The following is an 18,307-nucleotide window of genomic DNA, read 5'->3' as shown; positions in this document are numbered from 1 at the left end:
TTCTCTATATATTCTATATTCAGTATTTTTATTTTTAAACCATACCACTTATTTGTCTAAAAATAATCCCCTGACATGATCAGTTCAATTAAAGCAGGAAATCACTTTTACTGAGATGAAGAGCAATCTACCAATCTACTTTTTTCCCCCCTGTCTCTAGATACATTTGAACAGCCTCTTTTTCCTCCTGTTACTGCACTAAGATCAGATGCTTTGGTATTTTTTAGTCATTAATTTGAGATCATTCTTTCTGAAAGCATTACCTCTTTTTCTGTGTGGGTGCCTGAATGCAGCTACTTAGAAAATTCCCACAGATGTAGGAATCTTTCCTTATCTGTAGCCGGTAGAGGCAAGTAGGGTGTTCTGTCTCTGTTAATTTGGGCATATACTCACTATGAATGCATAGCAATATTTTTCATTTATCCAACTGTCTTCCAGCACATCAAGCAGTATGTTGGTTCCGCAGAGCTATGGAAAAGGAAAACTGCATTCTTCCTTCAAAAGGCTAGTTGTGTGTGTGAGGCAGAATTCATAGCCATTCTTTCTGGCAATGATTTTCATAAGTATTTCTTCAAGATTTCTTCTTAAGACAAGGTTAATCACTTAAACAAGTGGCTAGATCAGCAGAAAAGTTGGGTGCCAATCCAGAGCCATCTTTCCAAGCTAATCTTCAACCCCTAAATAGGGGTTCGGGAAGCTGGATTTATGTGTTTATTTTAAACATCCTGGTTTAAGACGACTCTGTACTGGTAAAAAAATCTATATGTGTAGGTGCATTTGGGGAGGTCTGCTTCTTAACTTCACATAAGAGCTTGTAGAGCACTCATGCCTCCACAGTGATCCTGTGGAGCCTCTATTTGCAAAGCTCTGCAGTACCATTCTCCCACCTGGGACCATACTGTAGAACTGCCATCTGCATTTTCCTTTATACCAGACATGTTTCCTCTAGTGATTAACAATTTAGAGGTGATCCTCCTTCCTCCCTTCCAATCCCCTAGTTTGGAGCAGTCTTAAGTGGACAACACAGAATAACCCTTAACATCATCTGGTAGAGTTTACTTCCTCTCACCACCATGAATACAGTCCTTCAAACATCAAAACATGATGCAGCACTTGCATATTTCTCCATTCCAGCATCACTGTCAGACTTTCCCCCTAACAGGCAGCCACCACAGTCCTTGTGACTGACAGCTTGCCCAGGAAAAAATCCTGCCTTTGGGGTTTATCTGCAAGCCAGTATATTGCCTTAGTGGCTTTCTCTAACCTGATTTTGTTCTACCTGAGTCTAGTTCAGCTAAGATCTCCCTTCTACCAAATCATCTCTACATCAGGCATTTTCAAACCAACTTGAGAACTTTGCATGGCCTTAGCCCCCAGTCTTCTCCAGTAAAATCAGCACAGGGAGATTGTGTGATGCTCACTCTAATTGCCATGTCATGTGACTGAGGCCCATAGGAACAAGGGGAATGCTAATGCTCATTCAGCTCTTCTCCTTCTCATATTCCTGTCAGATACCTCCTCCTGGAAGCATCTTCAGCTCTCTGGCAATTCAGTTTCAGTCTATTTTGTTAGCCATTAGTGTCACCCCACTCTTCATCACTATATCTGACACAGGTGACGTGTTGTGTGAGCACCAGATCTGTATTACTGAAATGGGTCAAGAGCCACGTGACAGGTATTCCCAGGTTCAGGTATGAATGTTTGTACTACCATTGCAAAAACACTGTTGCTATATTAACTTCTTGACTGCTGAATAAGAAGTTTTCATAAGGCTTAATATCAAAAATTATTTTCCATATGACTTTTCCATTTAGAAGCAACAACATTCCTCCCCCCACTCCTAGGAAAACTCCTACTGAGACATTGACCCACACTGCCAGAGTCTTCACTGAAGCTGCTGGCAGGTGTTCCCTGCAGAGGAGAGGGTCCTTTGCAGGGTGAGGGTGAGACTTTCCAAGAGATGGGCAGGGCAGCCAGCCAGGTATGAGATTTGAACAGATTCATCTGTCAACACCTCCCATGACAATTGAGCCCTGGTAAGCTCTGCACTCCCCACATCAGGCAGAACTGCATGTTGTGCTGTGGGCGGGGACTGGCATTGCCAAAAATCAACATAGATGTGTAGGAAAGAGCACCTTCTGTTTCTTTTGCCTCTGAGTAAGAAAAGGGCTCAGCCTAGCAAGTTCAAGGACAGATTCAAGCCTTTTTCAGGGAAGGTGAACAGCCTGTAAAAGTATATTCAAGCTTCTCCACACTTTCCTTGGACAATGCTAGTAAGTGGAATATATTTTGAAAGCAGAGTTTGGAAATGAGATCAGTCCTTCTTCTCCTTGCTCCCATATTTTCATGCCCCCACAGTCATAACGGGCAAGGAGTTGGGTTCTGCCATCATTTTTAGATCAGTGCTAATCTGCAGTTGTGCCTGCTAGTCACAGCAGTAGGAATAAAGCCATGAAACTTTTAAGACTCTGTGAGTGTTTTCCTCAGGGAAGAAGAGTTATATTTATAACAAGAGATTCATAAAACTGTATAGTGGTTTGTAAACTATATGTTGTGCTCATGTTTACACTCACGAGCTAGTAGCCAGAGTGCTGTGCTGGGGTCTGCTATGATTAACTGGACCAGGCCAAGGGCAGAACCACAGGAGGCAGATGGAAGAAATCAGCATCTGGAATGGCATGGAAAACCTAACAATTCATTCCAGCTCTGTGATGTGAATGCAGCATTCTCCCTCGGCCTTACAAATGGCCGTACCCCACAGCCACTGGAGGATTAATTTCTCATACTGGGTGACCCTGCCCATTCCTCTCCTTCAGGGTCATTCCGTTCAAAGACCAGAGGTTTGCAAAATCCACATGTGCTTCAGCACTGTCCTTGTTAAAGTGCATTACATCCGTTCTCTGCCTCTGCAGATGCTGATGAGGTGAGGATGGTAGTGGTAAACACAATTCTAACATATTTTACATTTGTCTCTCCTTATTGTTGGGTATAAAGGAAATTTGCAGCTACTGCATGAGCTCCTTTCCAGAACTAGAAGCAGAGAACAAACATACTGTTAAGGCACAAGTTCATGAATAAATTACTGCAGTTTTAGCAATTCATTTCAGATTAACAGAGTTGCCTGCACATCCTGAGTGTCTTAATTCACTGTAAAAACATGAGATAAAAATCATTGACTTCAAACAAAACTAAAGTGGCTTCTTCAAGAATCTTTAATTTTACCTTGAGCTACCAGATCAGCATTTTCTTAAGGGAAAAATCAAACAAAATCATCTTTGATAAATAAAAATTAAATTAGGCCACATACATATATTTTCTATACATATTTTTTTACCTTCTGTGTGTCCAGTATGTGCTTATTAATTTGGCCAACTAGGTAGAGGGAGACTGTAGAGCTCATCACCATTCTTCCAAGAATCTGGTATTTGAACACTGAATGGCTCATCGACACATCAATCATATTTCATCAAGCAATGCAGCAAATGCTGCAGACTCTGGGGACATGGCAGTTGAAGATTCATAATGTAGCAAGATATAGAGCCTTTAATCATTAGCATCCACTTCCCACATAGAACAGTACGCATGTTGGGCTTTTCATACTCATGCTGACATTATGGCTATTACTCATAATGCAGAAGTTTTTCTCCACTACAGCAAACATCCTTGCCCACAAATAAAAGGATGAGCTGGCCATAGACTACATCAAGGTCCTTCTCTCATGATGCCAAATCAAGGCATGATTCTGGTCTCAGAGCCACCTATGAAAAATGTAATTAAGTCCACTGAGTTGGACAGAGACCATTTAGTATACAAGGAGATCAACTTCTGGTCCAGTAGGAGGAAAATGATATACGAACAGGAATGCAGGAATCTCAGAGCATACTGGCTAATCACATAGCAGTTACTTTTTTAAAAAAAAGTATTCCAGCTAACACTTGTTAGCCATTCAGTCAGGATGATCCTGTGCTCAGTGTAGTTGAAGTCCCTATTTTTGTAGTTGTATTTTAATTTGGACCTTGTGGACAGTGTGTTGCATGATTGTGGATTTTTCCAGGAAGAAAGAATCATAGCACATAATGTTACTTGTATTTCTGTTGGGTGCCTCTTCTGTTTGACTGAACAGGAAACTGCTGCCACTGGGAGATATGTAACCAAATATTCCAGCTGTCAATACAACAAAGTGGTCCCTGGTGAAAGGTGGCACATGACAAGGCTCCTCTCATTCAGGTTTCATTCCCTTTGCTAACGAAGCTCAAGTAGTAGATAGCTGGATACATTTCTTGCCATTCTTCTTTCTCTGCAGTCACCTAGGTTAAAAAGCAACAAAAAGAAACAGTTTTTGAGTGCTATAACCCTGCGCTTTTTTTGTTTTCTCCACCTGCACTGTGAATGTGTTATCAAATGTCTCATCTCTAAACAGAAGTGGACAACAGATTTAGCTCGTGAGGAGAAATAGTTTGAGAACAGTGTTAAGAAGATTGCATATTTCAAAGGCTTAAGGAATTGATTTCATTGTTGTGCCTAATTTTCACTACTCCTCAATAATAGTTATAAAATTTCATCTGGTTACTCTGATATTGAGCTTAATTTGTGCAGCAAGCAGCTGGGTATTTTTAAATAGCACACATTTCTACATGGAAAAGGGGGAAATTAAGAAGGAAAATCAGCTCATAATGTTCTTTTCTATCCATAGATCTATTCTTAATAGGATCCTTATGTATTATCCTATTACAGATAATTCTAACATGCAATTTAGTGGGCTGCACTGTCTGTACATTCTGTCACTCTGCCAGAGAAAACAGTCCAAATACCCCATAGACAGAGCTGATGAAAGCAGGGTGTCTCCAGGAGAGCAGACCCATCTGAGCAGCTTCTGCCACAAGAGGAGGTGGGAAGAGAGAGACAGGAGCTGTTTCAGAAATTATCTGCCAAGCAGAGCTGCTAAACAAACAATGAGGGAAACCAGTGATGAGCAATCGTGAAAGGAAAATGAGGGACACCCCACATAACCCTCCATCACAAGAAGGGACAGGCGGCAGTATCCCACTTCCGAACTCAAAAGGGCCTACCCCTTGTAGGTGACTGGCAACCCAGCCACTTCTGGCTGCAACTGCTGATGCTCCTTGATGTTACTTTGATGGGAAGGCCCCGTGCAATGTTCCCTCTTCAATGCGACCTACTCCATCAAAACCAGTTGGTACTAGCCTCAGACTGTTTCATTTAAGTATTCAACTTAACCTGAGGTTTTTTCATTCCCAATATTGCTTGAATATGAGAGTTGCTAAATAAAGCCAAGTGCTTTGGGAGCAGTGTTGGTGACTCATGCTTTGACCCACTTTCTCCTCTCAGTAGAAGCTTGCAGTGCCAGGTACACTGTGGAGGCCAAGCTTCAGAGGAGAAAGAAGCACAGCCAGATCCTGCTGCAGGCTGTGCATGTCTACATGGACTGGTTGTAGCTAGGTAGATGTGCCATGCTGCTCTCCACCCTTCACATTTTTAAGCATGCTAAATTTATGCCTAGTGCCATGTAGTCGATTGTATATTAAGTCCGTATATTTGACACATACAGTGTTATATTAAGCTTGACTAGTGAACAAAGACTCTAAAAAGCTGAAAAAAAGTCTTCTGTAATCGTGTCAGACAATTAGCACATCTTCTCCTTTTCCAAATCTGTTTATTTTTTATATTGTATTCTTGAAGATGACATATAGCATAATGCAAGGAAGAAGACTTCAAATTCTCCCAGTGCCTTTGCACTTTTAGGTTCTGCTCTGAGTAGGCAGACAAGGAGAAAATAATTGGTGATAAATATAAAGCTAGATATAGGCAGAGAAAAACCTCATAAAACAAAGCAGCACGTTTGAATCACTTAGTAGGCTCTGGAAGATGATGGTGTCTTTTTAGACTTGTCTATCTGGCTTCTGGATGGGCTTTTTGATCTTCTGATCAGAAATTTCATCGTGAGTAACCCTGCACAGTATCAAGACTCTAGAGTTAGGCATTCACATGACACCTTGAAGAACATACTTCTCATTTCTAATAAGTAAGAGGCTTTACATGTCAACAATACAATTGAAAGGACACTTCTTGGAGCTCCAATTGGTGACAAGGTGTCTGTATAGGCATAGCCACTAATATTAAGTGCTTTCTCTATGTTATGACTTGGCTAGAGCCAAACCAACCACCAGCTAAACAAAGCTAGAAATTCTTATCTAGTAATAATTCCATTCTTGTCTCAATTGAAGAAATAAACTTAATTTTACCCCTTAAAGGAAGGTTGTATCTATCACATTCTGTGGTGTGTACCAAAGCTACCACAAATTAACAGCTAGAATTTGATCCCAGAAGCCATATTTCAGTGCTTCTTCAAAAAACAGAGTGGCCACTCTAGCATCCATGCAGGTGAAAAACACCATCTAAAAGGAAAAGAGGTTATTGTTTTAATTAGCATTACAGGTGATTTTGTAGTTAATTATGAGAGTCCACATTGAATCAATGTTCCATGATGCTTTAGAGTGGTAATCTGACCTCTTTTTTCACCCTCTGCTCATGGATTTGGTGAGGCTGTTCACTAACCTGCCTCAGAGCCATGAAGGCTGTGATATTAGTACAAAGGTAAGGCAGTTTCCGCAAAGGAGAAGAAAATGAGGAGAACTACAGGGGTCCAATAGTAAAATAAAGAGATCCACTTGAAAGGAAAAAGAGAAAGGAGACACCATAAGCTAAGGCACTCACATTCAATAAGAACAGTGAATCGAACTATTAGGGAACATTTTGACGGCTGCAAACCAGCAGGTCATTTCAGCTACAGAGTCTTCAGCTCAGAGTAGAATTTAGCACATCTCAAGGCCTGACAGTACAATTTGGTCCACTAGAACCCATAAAAAGCTTCCCTGTGTAAAACTCAGGGGCTGTTCAAGTGAGCACAACTTAAGTGTTTATGCGCTACTTCCAACTATTCATAGCACCTGTTCAGTTACCTGGTTGGTGACAGACCTATAGGATTTTAAGGGAGACAGATGTATGCTCTTCTATTCATTCTTTCTGAGGTGTAATTACAGCAGATAACAGAGAATAAAGTACTATTCTAGGCACCAGTAAAGGAACGTCAAGAAATTTTTTTTAATTGCATATTCAAAGGTGGTGAATGTTTCTTTCCAGGATACAAAATCAGTGTTGCAGATCTCAGCCTAACAGCTTAGCCTTGTAGTTTAAACTGTAAAGTTTCACACTCCCTGCTTGGGAGGTCCCTAACCAATGAAAGGACATCAACATTCTCCATTAGTTTTCTTCAGAGCATAGAAAGCCTCAACAGCAGACTGCATTTATATCTAATGATAGTGCAACCACTACAGTTAGAGTCTGCATCACTGGAACTTGAAACAAAAATCAGAAGGCTTCCCCCAACAACTCAGTTGCATGAGAATATTTTCCTTCTCCTCCATAGTTCTTCTTCTGTATCAAGGCTTTGTAGTTAATTAAAAAATATATTGTTTGGAGTTGCGGGGGAGTTTGTTATATTGTCTAGCTCTCAGGCTGACAGAGGGAACAGGTAACTAGCAAGGCCAGGGCATATGTGGCCAGCATTACTCTTCAGAATAGATTCTTCAAAGCATCTAGTTGTTGCTGTAAATGATATGCTGTGCTCCTCAGCACAGTTGAAACAACACCTTAGCTCCTGACTCTGCTACTGGCAGTAGGCATTAAGTCACTTCCACAAAACAGAGACATCAGTGCTGGGCTATCTTTCCTCTAACCATTCTACCACTTAATAGTATAGGTCCTCAGTTTCATTCACTCAAAATGCAGCCCAGACATCTTCAGACTATTTCACTCAGCCCTGGCCACTCACCTTCAGTGTAAGTAGCCACATATCATCCTAGGCACACCTCCCTTTTCCTACCATCCAAACCTTCCCAGATAAGTGCTCACCCTGGTGATCAGTGTTGATGATGTACCTTCTGATCTCTGCCACTCCCACCACTAATAGTCCTTGATAGCACTTTTTGTGAGTGAACAAAGGACTAGATTGTGGGTATAGGAATTTTTCTGTCTTATGCTACCTTAGAAAGCAGGAAGATCTCAGTATGGAGGAGCTCAGAAAAGATTCACTGTGAGGGGTTCCTGTCCACTTTAGTACAAGCCCTTCCACTATGCTTATATTCCCTTTGTCTTCAAACCCAGATCTCTCTTGCATTCCAAAAATAACTCCAGAAGCAAAAGGATTCCAATTCTGCAATCTAAGAAAAAAAAAAAATCTGATTGAATGGGCCCAATAGTGCCTCTGCTCATGAAAAAGGACAAGTGGGCTTTGGATGGCTTGTAAACATAACATGAGCTGGCAAATACTTATCATTTTTTTGTGCTTATCAACCTTTGCCTCTTACGCAATCATAGCCTCACAGCAGCTTTGTATGTACATTTTGCCAAACTTAGGTATGTTACTATATGGGTTGATGAGAGCAGGACTTGGCCTTTAGTATCCTGAAATATTTAAGATGTTGTTATTGTGAAAGATACTACTACTCATTCTACTTCTAAGTATATAAAATATACCCTGTCTAATCTGCTTTCCAGATCTATATACAGTCAAATGAACAGAGATAGTGTTTGTCTGTTTTTTCATAACTCCTTCTCGTCTTATGAAGTATAACCCATTCCTGAGATCAAGAGGGCATATTCCACTCACTCAGTTTGCAGGTCACAAGCATTGGTGGCATCTCAGTCTCTATCTGTGAGGTGGACATTTGTCTTTCAGAAGACAGAAATGTTTGTCCTAAAGTATTTAGAACATTAATAAAAATCCATGTGAAATTTAATGGCCTCTGCTATACCAGGCAATCTCATAGTGTATTTTTGACCTTTTCTCTGAAAAAGATGTATTTTACTTAAGATTAACTTTCATTGATCAAGATAGGTTTTCACACACACTTATTACATATAATCTTTTGGCTTCTTTCTTTACGCAGAGCCTGAGCAGAAAACATGGCTGTGATGTTTGCCCATGGTACGGATAACAATAACGCTCCTTTTGTTCTCCCTACATCATTGCTCCTGCTGCAGAACATCAGCTACCCTGAAACCTCGATCCCTTCTGCTAGCCATGAGACAACAGAATCAGGCAAGGAGGGCAGGTCAAACAGGAACCATATCGTCTTGCAGTATGATCTGAGGCCAGGGGAAATCATAGCAGCCAGCATGATTTTTGGAGTGTTATGGCTGTTTTCAATCTTTGGAAACTCCCTTGTTTGCTTAGTGATCCACAGGAGCAGGAGGACACAATCAACCACCAACTACTTTGTTGTCTCAGTGGCTTGTGCAGACCTTCTCATCAGTGTGGCAAGCACGCCATTCGTGTTGCTCCAGTTTACATCAGGCAAGTGGACGCTGGGGAATGTGATGTGTAAGTTGGTAAGGTACATACAATATCTCACCCCTGGAGTCCAGATATATGTGCTGCTTTCCATATGTGTGGATCGATTCTACACTATTGTCTACCCCCTGAGCTTCAAAGTGTCGAGAGGGAAAGCCAAGAAAATGATTGTAGCATCTTGGATCTTTGATGCTGCGTTTGCATCACCAACTTTCTTTTTCTACGGCTCCAACTGGGATGACCACTGCAACTTTTTTCTCCCAGATTCTTGGGAGGGAGCCATCTACAGTATCATCCACCTCCTTATGGTGTTTTTGATCCCATCCATTCTCATTATCCTATTCTACCAAAAAGTCATCAAGTACATATGGAGAATAGGCACTGATGGCAGGACTGTCAGGAGAACAATGAATATTGTTCCAAGGACAAAAGTGAAAACCATCAAGATGTTTCTAATGTTAAATTTACTATTTCTTCTGTCCTGGCTCCCTTTTTATGTGGTACAGCTGTGGCATCCACATGAAACAGACTACAGAAAGAGTTCCTTGGTTTTCATGGCTGTCACATGGATCTCTTTTAGCTCTTCAGCCTCTAAACCAACCCTATATTCAGTGTATAATGCAAACTTCAGAAGAGGGATGAAAGAAACTTTTTGCATGTCCTCCATGAAATGCTACAGAAGTAATGCATACACCATCACCACTAGTTCAAGGTTAGCCAAAAAAAATTACGTTGGGATCTCAGAAATTCCAGCACCATCCAAAACTGTAACCAAAGACTCAATCTATGATTCATTTGACAGAGAAGCAAAGGAAAAAAAGCTTGCCTGGCCTATTCATGCAAACCCTCCAAACACATTTGTCTAATTGGCTTAATTGCATTGAAAAATGAATGCACTATCAGAACAAAGAGTTTTATCTCCTTTTCTGAAGAAATATATATCTACATATTTTTAACATAACTTTTAGGGAAGAAAAAAGATGCTTTATTTTATTAAATGCTTTGATTTTGATGTATCCAGTCTACTTAATTTTACATTCTGCTTTTTGGAACTACTACCCCTGAATCACAATTTTTTTTTTAAATAAAAAAGAAAGCTCTTACAATATCTGTATGTAATAAAAAAGAGAAAGAAAACACACTGCTTTTTTAATCACTGTACTTCAGCCACTGTGTATAAATGCCTAAATCCACCCAAATCCTTCTATACTCCCTTTTGTTATATCCTTATGGATACTGTTGCGCTGTGGTTTACTTTCTTATTCACATCTGGCAACTTTCTTATTCACATGTGGGCAACCCCGGCCTAGGTTTAAGGCCTTTGAAAGCAGCGGTAAAATTCCCACTGCCTCTGTCAGCATTAGGTCAGTGCTGAATGTTTTTGTACATTCTGTGTTGCATTGCCAAAGAGGTCTTGTGGTCCCCTCCCCATTGTCTTGTTCACCCAGGCTCCTCTCTACCCACATCTGCATCCAGCCTGATATAAACTTTTAGCACTGCCCAAAAAATCTGACTGCCCAAAGGCAGCTGGCTGCAGCAGAGGAGGAGGAACTGTGTGATCCATTCTCATCGACAAAAGTCCCTGAGGGACAGCTAAGTGCTGTGTGAAATCCCAGAGCTACATCCTTGGCAGTGGGCAGGTGATCTATTTTCTTGCCAAAATGTTGAGAACAAAATCCCAAGGCTGGCCCAGGAGTTACTCAGCTGATAGAGCATCCTCCTCAGCCGTATGTCCAATAACTCCGCCTTGGGTCCGTAAACCCACAGTATTTACCCTGGAGGTGACATTTTCTGCTTCATCTGGGATATGTACCTATTGCAATCATTAGAACTGAGTAACAACACCCTTAGTTATCTACCAAGAACTACAAAAATAGATCACCACAGGAGATCAATATTTTTTTTAACACTTCAACCTGAAACAAACATTTTTTCCCCTCGTGTAGTTATCAAACTCATTAATAAGAATCATGCAGCATTTGTATATGAATATGTTGGGTTTTTTTAGTTCAAGTTATATTGCCCATTAGTACAGTAGTATGCCCCAGAGAGCACAGACAACTAGATATCCAGAAAATGAGGAGAGTACAAGCAACTGGTTTGCAAATTCCCCTACACTTGCAGCATCACTGTGCTCCTGTGAACTGGGAATCTTGTCTGGACCCATAACAGCCCAGTCCAGGCTGCTGCACTCCACACATTAGTAACACTTCCATTTTTTATTCTGATAGTATAGACAGTAGAGCCCCATGGGATTCAGACCAGATGTCCATCCAACCCAGTGTCTCATTTCTGGCTGTTATCAGCAGCTGCAGAACATGGTATAAGAAGCAGGGAAGCTTGGTGTAAGAAGCAAAGTGGTGTTCTGACTTATCCTTTCGTCTTCTCACAGTCTCTGCTAAGAATTAATACCCTTCACAGCATAGATGCCAGAAAATGGTGCCTAAGAATCAAGGATCTGACTTCTTGTCACTTAAGGATCTTAAGCACTTTCTTCCTATTCTACACTTCTTTCAGGACTAGCTCTGAAAGTCAGTAGAATAACAGAGTAAGACCAATCTGCAAAAGAAAATCAAACCTTAAAATTTTAGGTAGATATTTGGCTGCTTTGACAGGTGTCAATAGCCAACCAGTTAGTGGCTTTTTGCCTTTGGCAGACCTAGAATTTGATTTTAGGTGGTGGTAAGGAGGGGGCATTTCGGACTATGTAATACATGACATGGCTACACATGTACTGAATGTTTAGGGATCCGCTGCTTGGATAACTACTCAGAAAAAGGAAAATTTAGGCTTCTGACTAGAGCAGCAGCTAACATTGTTGCTCCTACAGAGCAGGAGTTCATCAGCTGGACTCCCTGGTAAAGTGTTTTGAGATCATTATCTCCTCATCAAACACAGAGGACATGAGGCACAGAGAAGTGCAACATCTCACCCAACTTCTTCCAGCAGGCCAGTGGCAGTGTTGGAAAAGACAAGGAAAGGACAGGACTTGATTACAAAACTCAGATCTTCCAGCTGTGATTCACTGCTGTCTCATGTTATTTTTTTGCTGACATAATTCCACAGAAATCAATCCAGCTTCAGTGTCATTAACCAAGAGAAATAGCCTAGAAAAAGAAGGCCCATAACACTTTCACACCACAGCTACAGATTCAATACAGGAAACTTGAAATTCTCTTGCTAACTCTTTGGAGCAGCATATTGTGCCTTATTAAATTGGTGAGTTTCTCCAAGAGAGAACACGGAAAAAAAAGTAGAGAGGAGAAGGGGAGAACAGAGTAGCGTTTGTCTGTTTTTTCAAGATACTGAGACTTAACCTTTCAGTTCTGCACTTTATGAGCTGCATCTGTTCTGTACACCCCCTGTATAGCACATGCTGTGAATGGAGCTGCACAGCAAACAGCTTGACGTTGTTGACATAATTTTCAATAGGTTTCTTTTCCAAGTATTAGTTCCACCTTGCTTTGAGACAATGCATATTTTTTTTTATCCACAACATCCTTCATTATGGAGTTCCACAGGTTTTCTGTCCCTCCTGTGAAGAGCCACCTTCTCTATCTCTTCTCTTGGGAAAGATGGTGAATTCCTATCCACTCTCTCTGTTAGTCATGGTTTTGAAAATTTCTATCACATATCCTCTTAGCTACTTGTTTTCCATTCTGAAGAATCCTACCCAATCATTTCCTGTACCTGGCTCCATCCCACACCAGGCTGTCCTTAAGAGCACACTAACATAGCAGCTAGGCCAAGGCCAAGCATCCTGTGGTCCATACTACCAGCAGGCATTTCAAAAGATCCTAAAAGCGTAGTGGATGCTTTGATCCCAGGCAACAGACTATTCAACAGCCAATTCTGTGGGCAGAAGACAGCGTGCACGTAACAGATGTCCTTGTGCTTATAACTTCCCTCTACATTCTCCTAGTTCAAAAGCTCAGGAGCCCTTCTTACATTTTTTAAACAGGCATTCCCAATCACAGGCTCTTTAGACAAGAATTATCTTTCTCTTCTACTTCCATAACAAACCTGGCACACTTGGGTTCCTGTTCACATGTTAGGCCTTAAAATACCATAATAATGAAAGTTAATCAAACAAGTAAGTATTATAGCACTGAGTACACTTGAGTACCTCCATTTCCTGTCAGAAGGGAGCAGAAACATATGTGCAGTTGAGCTCCAGATGACTGAAGACTTATCTGAGAGACTCTAATGCTGGCCAAGTTGTGGGGAAACTCTTTTGGTGAGAAATATCCCTACATGTATGTCGGAAAGCTTCCTTCCTCCTTTTCTACTAAGTGTGGTTGCAAGAACTCTTTACTGTCTTTAGGATCATTTCCAGTGTAGATTTCACAAATTCAGAAATCCCAAAGAATTAAGGATCTGATCTGATATTTCTCACTGAAGTCTTTACCAAATATATATATACATATATATATATATATATACAAATATATATAAATATATATATATATATATATATATATATATCCCACAAGTAGGGAGAGGAAGACCTTAAAAAATGAGGCAAGACCAATGTTTTCTGTGTGATTCATATCCCAAGCAATTTATTTCTCCCTGAAATCAGATCTAGGATCTTCATGATTTCGAGGCAAATTTCAGATCATTAAGGATATTAAAGAAAAATATGACTGTTATAACCATATGCAAGGGCTGCTTCTGTCAGACTTGTTCCATGGCCCCAAACAAAGCAGGAAGAGCGATACTCTATCTCCAAGGCATCAAAGCCACATTACAGACTAACAGTCTGCTAGACATCATTCAAAACCAAAAAGTGAGTGTTTTTCATACTAATAGGCTCAAAACCACAGACTTCTGTATAACTTTTCCTCTTTTGAACTTCCCCACTTTGCAGAAGTTGTAAAACTACACAAGTTGGCTAGAAAAAAAATCTTTCACCGCCATTTTATAATAGTTAGGAATAAAATATCACCATTTGGAAAGAGATAGCAGTCTCCCCTGTAATCCCAGGCCTAAGCAGCACTGCTATTGGAACTGAAGTTTGGTGATTAGTTTTCTTAAACATTTCCACATCAGTAAAAGCACAGATATAGTTGTATTAGTGTAAACATGATTCTGCTTGTATAACTTATTTTAGCCAAAATTATACTGGTAAAAATACATTTCTGCTATCATAAATTGCATTTAAACCAGGAGGAATTTGCCAGTACAGTTGTCCCTTTACATAGGGTACAGCTTTTCTAGTGAAGGTAAACCTTTCCACAGGTTCAACTTCAACTACCATAAGATGCAGCCTTAGGTATTTTTTAAAAAATATCCCAAACAATAGAACAAAATCCTTAAAATGCTGGACAGATACCTCAGTCCTAAAAATCAGTCTTCACAAACTAGCACACGCTAAAGAAACACTGATGTGCACCTCATGCCACTGGCAGGTAGAAATATTTTCCACTGCTCTTATCTTTTTTCAAAACATCATGTTAAGATAGGTGATGAATCCATCACCAGCCACCAAGTACCTCTCAATCTGATGAAGTCCCAGAAGTGTCAGAGACTCGAGAGGAAGATTATGTGTCATCCAAGCAGGAAATGGAAAACACCATGGGATTTGCTTGATAAATATAAACCAGTCTTACCATACTATTTCATAGTTCCTTATTGCCCACAGATCATTTTAGCAAGGTGTATAACACAGTAATAAAATTAATGAGAGATGAGGGAGCTTTAGAACTGAAATGAGCAACACAATTCAGTTAAAGGCACCTTTAAGAAACACAGTTCAATATAGGAAGAGTAAGAAGGTTTGTATTTTGGAATTGCTATTACAAATTGTCAAATTATATCCCTCCTTTTCATTTCAGTATAATATCAAATTTTCAATTTAAATTCATGGAGGAAAGGGGAAAAGTGAGAGGAAGAGACACACAGCCCTTTGAACTATTTTTCAGTGGGCCTCCAAGAGGTGATAACAAGATGGCTATCACCAGTAACTGGAGTTAAAAGTTTCCTCATGTCCAGTTCACAGGTCCCCTAAGTTTTCCAGTCTCCTCAATTCAACCATCTGCACTTTAGAATTAATTGAGATTGATTTAGGAGCTGGGTTTCCAAGCTGTTGAATGCATGCCATCGATTTAGCAGAAATTCTCAGCCTTTCAAAATATCAGATCCTTCCTGTCTAAAAGAAAAAGGAAAAAAAAAATTGATGTATATTAAATCCAGGCCTATATGCTTAAAGGAAGGGTTATTAGCCCCTTAAGTGATTCTGTAACTTAATATGCCTTTATTAGTTGGCTCTTTTCAGTCTACCAAATGTTGTGGAATAGGCCATTATAAATTACATAAGCTTTATTTGGACTGGTTTCTAGTAAAACACAGCACACCTACTGAAAGATTTTTATATACATGTCACCTTCTGGTGAGTAGTCTGAACTAGACCCAAGGCTGAGTTTTATTCTATATTACTGCTAATGCACACAGAGTCTTCTTTCATTTCTCTCATGCAACCAGTCTCTGGGTAAAATACAGAAACTGCATACATAGCAGTAATTCCTTTGTGTTCAATGCTGCACTTATTTTAGACCACTCTTGATTTGGTCCTGCTTTTGTGAGGTAAAAAAGAGAAAAGTTTACATCACCAATTAACTTAAATTGTCTTTATCTCATTCCTGACCAGACACTACCTTTTTCACTATGTGTACAAGTGTGAGATTAAAATGTAACAGGATTTAAGGTTTTGTCTTCAAAGGAAAATAATACTTTTTTCTGTATTAAAAATCTATTCATACTAGTGAGTATGAATACTCAATGAGTATTATATTTCAGGTATTTGATGTTGTTGTAGAAGATTTTTTTGAGGAAGAACCTTGGAGGACATTAGTCGTCCTTGATCCCAAGGGGTCCTCATAGATTAGCAGCATTGTAAGAGTGCTAAGGATGTAATTATTGTGGCTTCTGTAGTAGGCGTAGAGTGTGTATTGGGCATACAACACTCTTGACTTTCCACAATTCCTGTTAGAACTGCACACACACAGGAAAAAAAAAAAAAAAAAAAAAAAAAACAAACAAACAAAAAAAAAAACAGTAGAACCTCATCATTAGCAGGCAGAAAGATACCTGGGAGATGATACTGTGCATTAGTCTTCCCACTCTAAACTCTTACTTGGTGGATGTAGAAATAAGAACCTAACAATTTATCCATCTGTAGCACTGACCTAGAAATAAAAGCATTTCTCACGGAGTGCCTGTTATTGCTCATTTTCTTACAGTTAGTACTTTTCCTTGTGATTTCCAAGATCAATGGCGTTCTCACCATAGTTTTCAGCATGAATTTCCTCTGAATTTCCCTGGAACCATCCTTTATTTCTCCAAGACTTAAATCTAATAAGGGACAAGGGAGCGGTATACTATATTGAAGACTTAGTGAAGAGACAAACAAGGAAAACACACAAAAAACCCTCAAAAATCACTTTGGTGCAACATAACAATCTTTGGTTTAAAAGAAACATAGAACATAACTTACATTAGAACCATCACAGAGAGTTTCAAATGACTCTTGATATCTTGTAAGAGATACTTGCAAAGCATCTCTGAAGTGCTGAGCACTTCTACAGCACACAACTAACACGTGCAGCTGGAGCATATAATGAAGGGGTTAGTTACAGCTGTCATTTAATCTACATACAACCTTTAGCTAGTAAAAATCTGGCCTTCAAATCTGATATCACACGAGAAAAATGTTCCAAAATATATACAAGAGGCTGTGCAAGAAATGAGTGGCAAATGCTCCATTTCCAAGCCAAAACGTTCATAATCAAATATTAGGGTTCCAAGCTCACATGGCTAGATTTTCACCACTTGAATACTCAATTTTCATTACTATTTTCAGAAACTCCTGTTTCAATACAGCCATTTTAGAGAATATCTCAGAAGTCATAGTTGAGGAAATTATCTATTTTTCATTTGTTGAGAAATTTATCATATGCTATAAATGTATAATACTCTTTGGAGGAAACACATGTTCTATATACCAATGTAACAGAGCTATAAATATTGAAATCCCAGTATAAGAGAGGTTTTGATCTTAGATTTACCATTAAAAAGAACCACTGTCTCAACTACTCCTTTGTTACATAGAAATCTTCCCTCATAGATGGATTCTATCTAGTTAAATTTGATCCAAAATGTAGAAACTGAGCCAAAAATATCCCTAGCCATAAATCCATTTTGGAACTTCTTATCTCTAGCCCAACCTGCTGAGGAATCAGCACTTATTCAACAGCGTTTGCAGTCAGTCTCAAAAACATTTAAATTAATTTGCCACTTTCAACTCAATTTGAAAGAGAAGTCATAAAGTTAATTTAGTTTTGAGTGCTAACATTTGGGAGACAGGTGAAGGAAGGTTGATCAGACTAACCTGCCCACCACATTAGAAAGTAAGAGAACTCCGTCACTCCTTTTATACTCTTAGATCGGCCAGCCAGCACACTCTGACAAGCTGTCTTGCATGCTGGTATAGGTCAGCCACAGTACACTCTCGCTTATCCACCAAAAGGGCTCAAGGAGTCTACAAGAGGCAGTTAGGCTTACTGAGTGAACACAAAAGATTGAGGCAAAGATCACAAACCCAAAGCAAAATAGACTATATGGTCTTAACTACTGATGGAATAATTTCCTTTATAGCAACATAGTCTAAATCCCTTCTCACATAATTTCAACATGGAAATTCAATGTAATTTCAGTGTATGAAATCCACACGAGTATAACATAATATGTTGTCATCATTAAAGTTAAGATAAATCTCAGTTGAAAATGAAAGGATCCTAGTGATCTGTGAGCTTCTGTATCATTTAAGGGTATGGTTACAAATTATCAGATTGCAGCAGTTTAAGAAGGTCCTGTCTTTCAGATGAGGGGAAAAAAAAAAAAAAAAAAAAAAAAAAAAAGACTCCAAACAGGCCC

At 39.6% G+C, this 18,307-nt stretch overlaps 2 protein-coding genes across 3 annotated transcripts in view; one reads left to right on the top strand and one right to left on the bottom strand.

The window, feature by feature from the left end:
* Positions 1 to 3,226: 3,226 nt before the first annotated feature.
* The window catches only part of CREBL2 (cAMP responsive element binding protein like 2), a 33,974-nt gene continuing 18,893 nt past the window's right edge, over positions 3,227 to 18,307 (bottom strand). Inside the window, exon 4 of one of the 2 annotated variants that reach the window (XM_062592880.1) lies at positions 3,227 to 4,307. In XM_062592880.1, the coding sequence (XP_062448864.1) occupies positions 4,243 to 4,307 (65 nt within the window). In that variant the 3' untranslated portion in view covers positions 3,227 to 4,242. The remainder of the gene's footprint in view (positions 4,308 to 18,307) is intronic. The other variant, XR_009960485.1, reaches the window with a different exon arrangement.
* Positions 8,995 to 10,239, top strand: GPR19 (G protein-coupled receptor 19). The gene has a single exon (XM_062570863.1). It carries the CDS (start codon positions 8,995 to 8,997, stop codon positions 10,237 to 10,239), a length of 1,245 nt encoding a protein of 414 aa, XP_062426847.1.

The sequence above is a fragment of the Rhea pennata genome, chromosome 1, assembly GCF_028389875.1.
Source record: "Rhea pennata isolate bPtePen1 chromosome 1, bPtePen1.pri, whole genome shotgun sequence".
Lineage (NCBI taxonomy): Eukaryota > Metazoa > Chordata > Aves > Rheiformes > Rheidae > Rhea > Rhea pennata.
This window is presented reverse-complemented; position numbering and strand designations above follow the sequence as displayed.

What these genes read in the sequence shown, in the direction of transcription:
- GPR19 (XM_062570863.1), top strand. Translation starts at nt 8,995, where the DNA reads ATGTTTGCCCATGGTACGGATAACAATAACGCTCCTTTTGTTCTCCCT.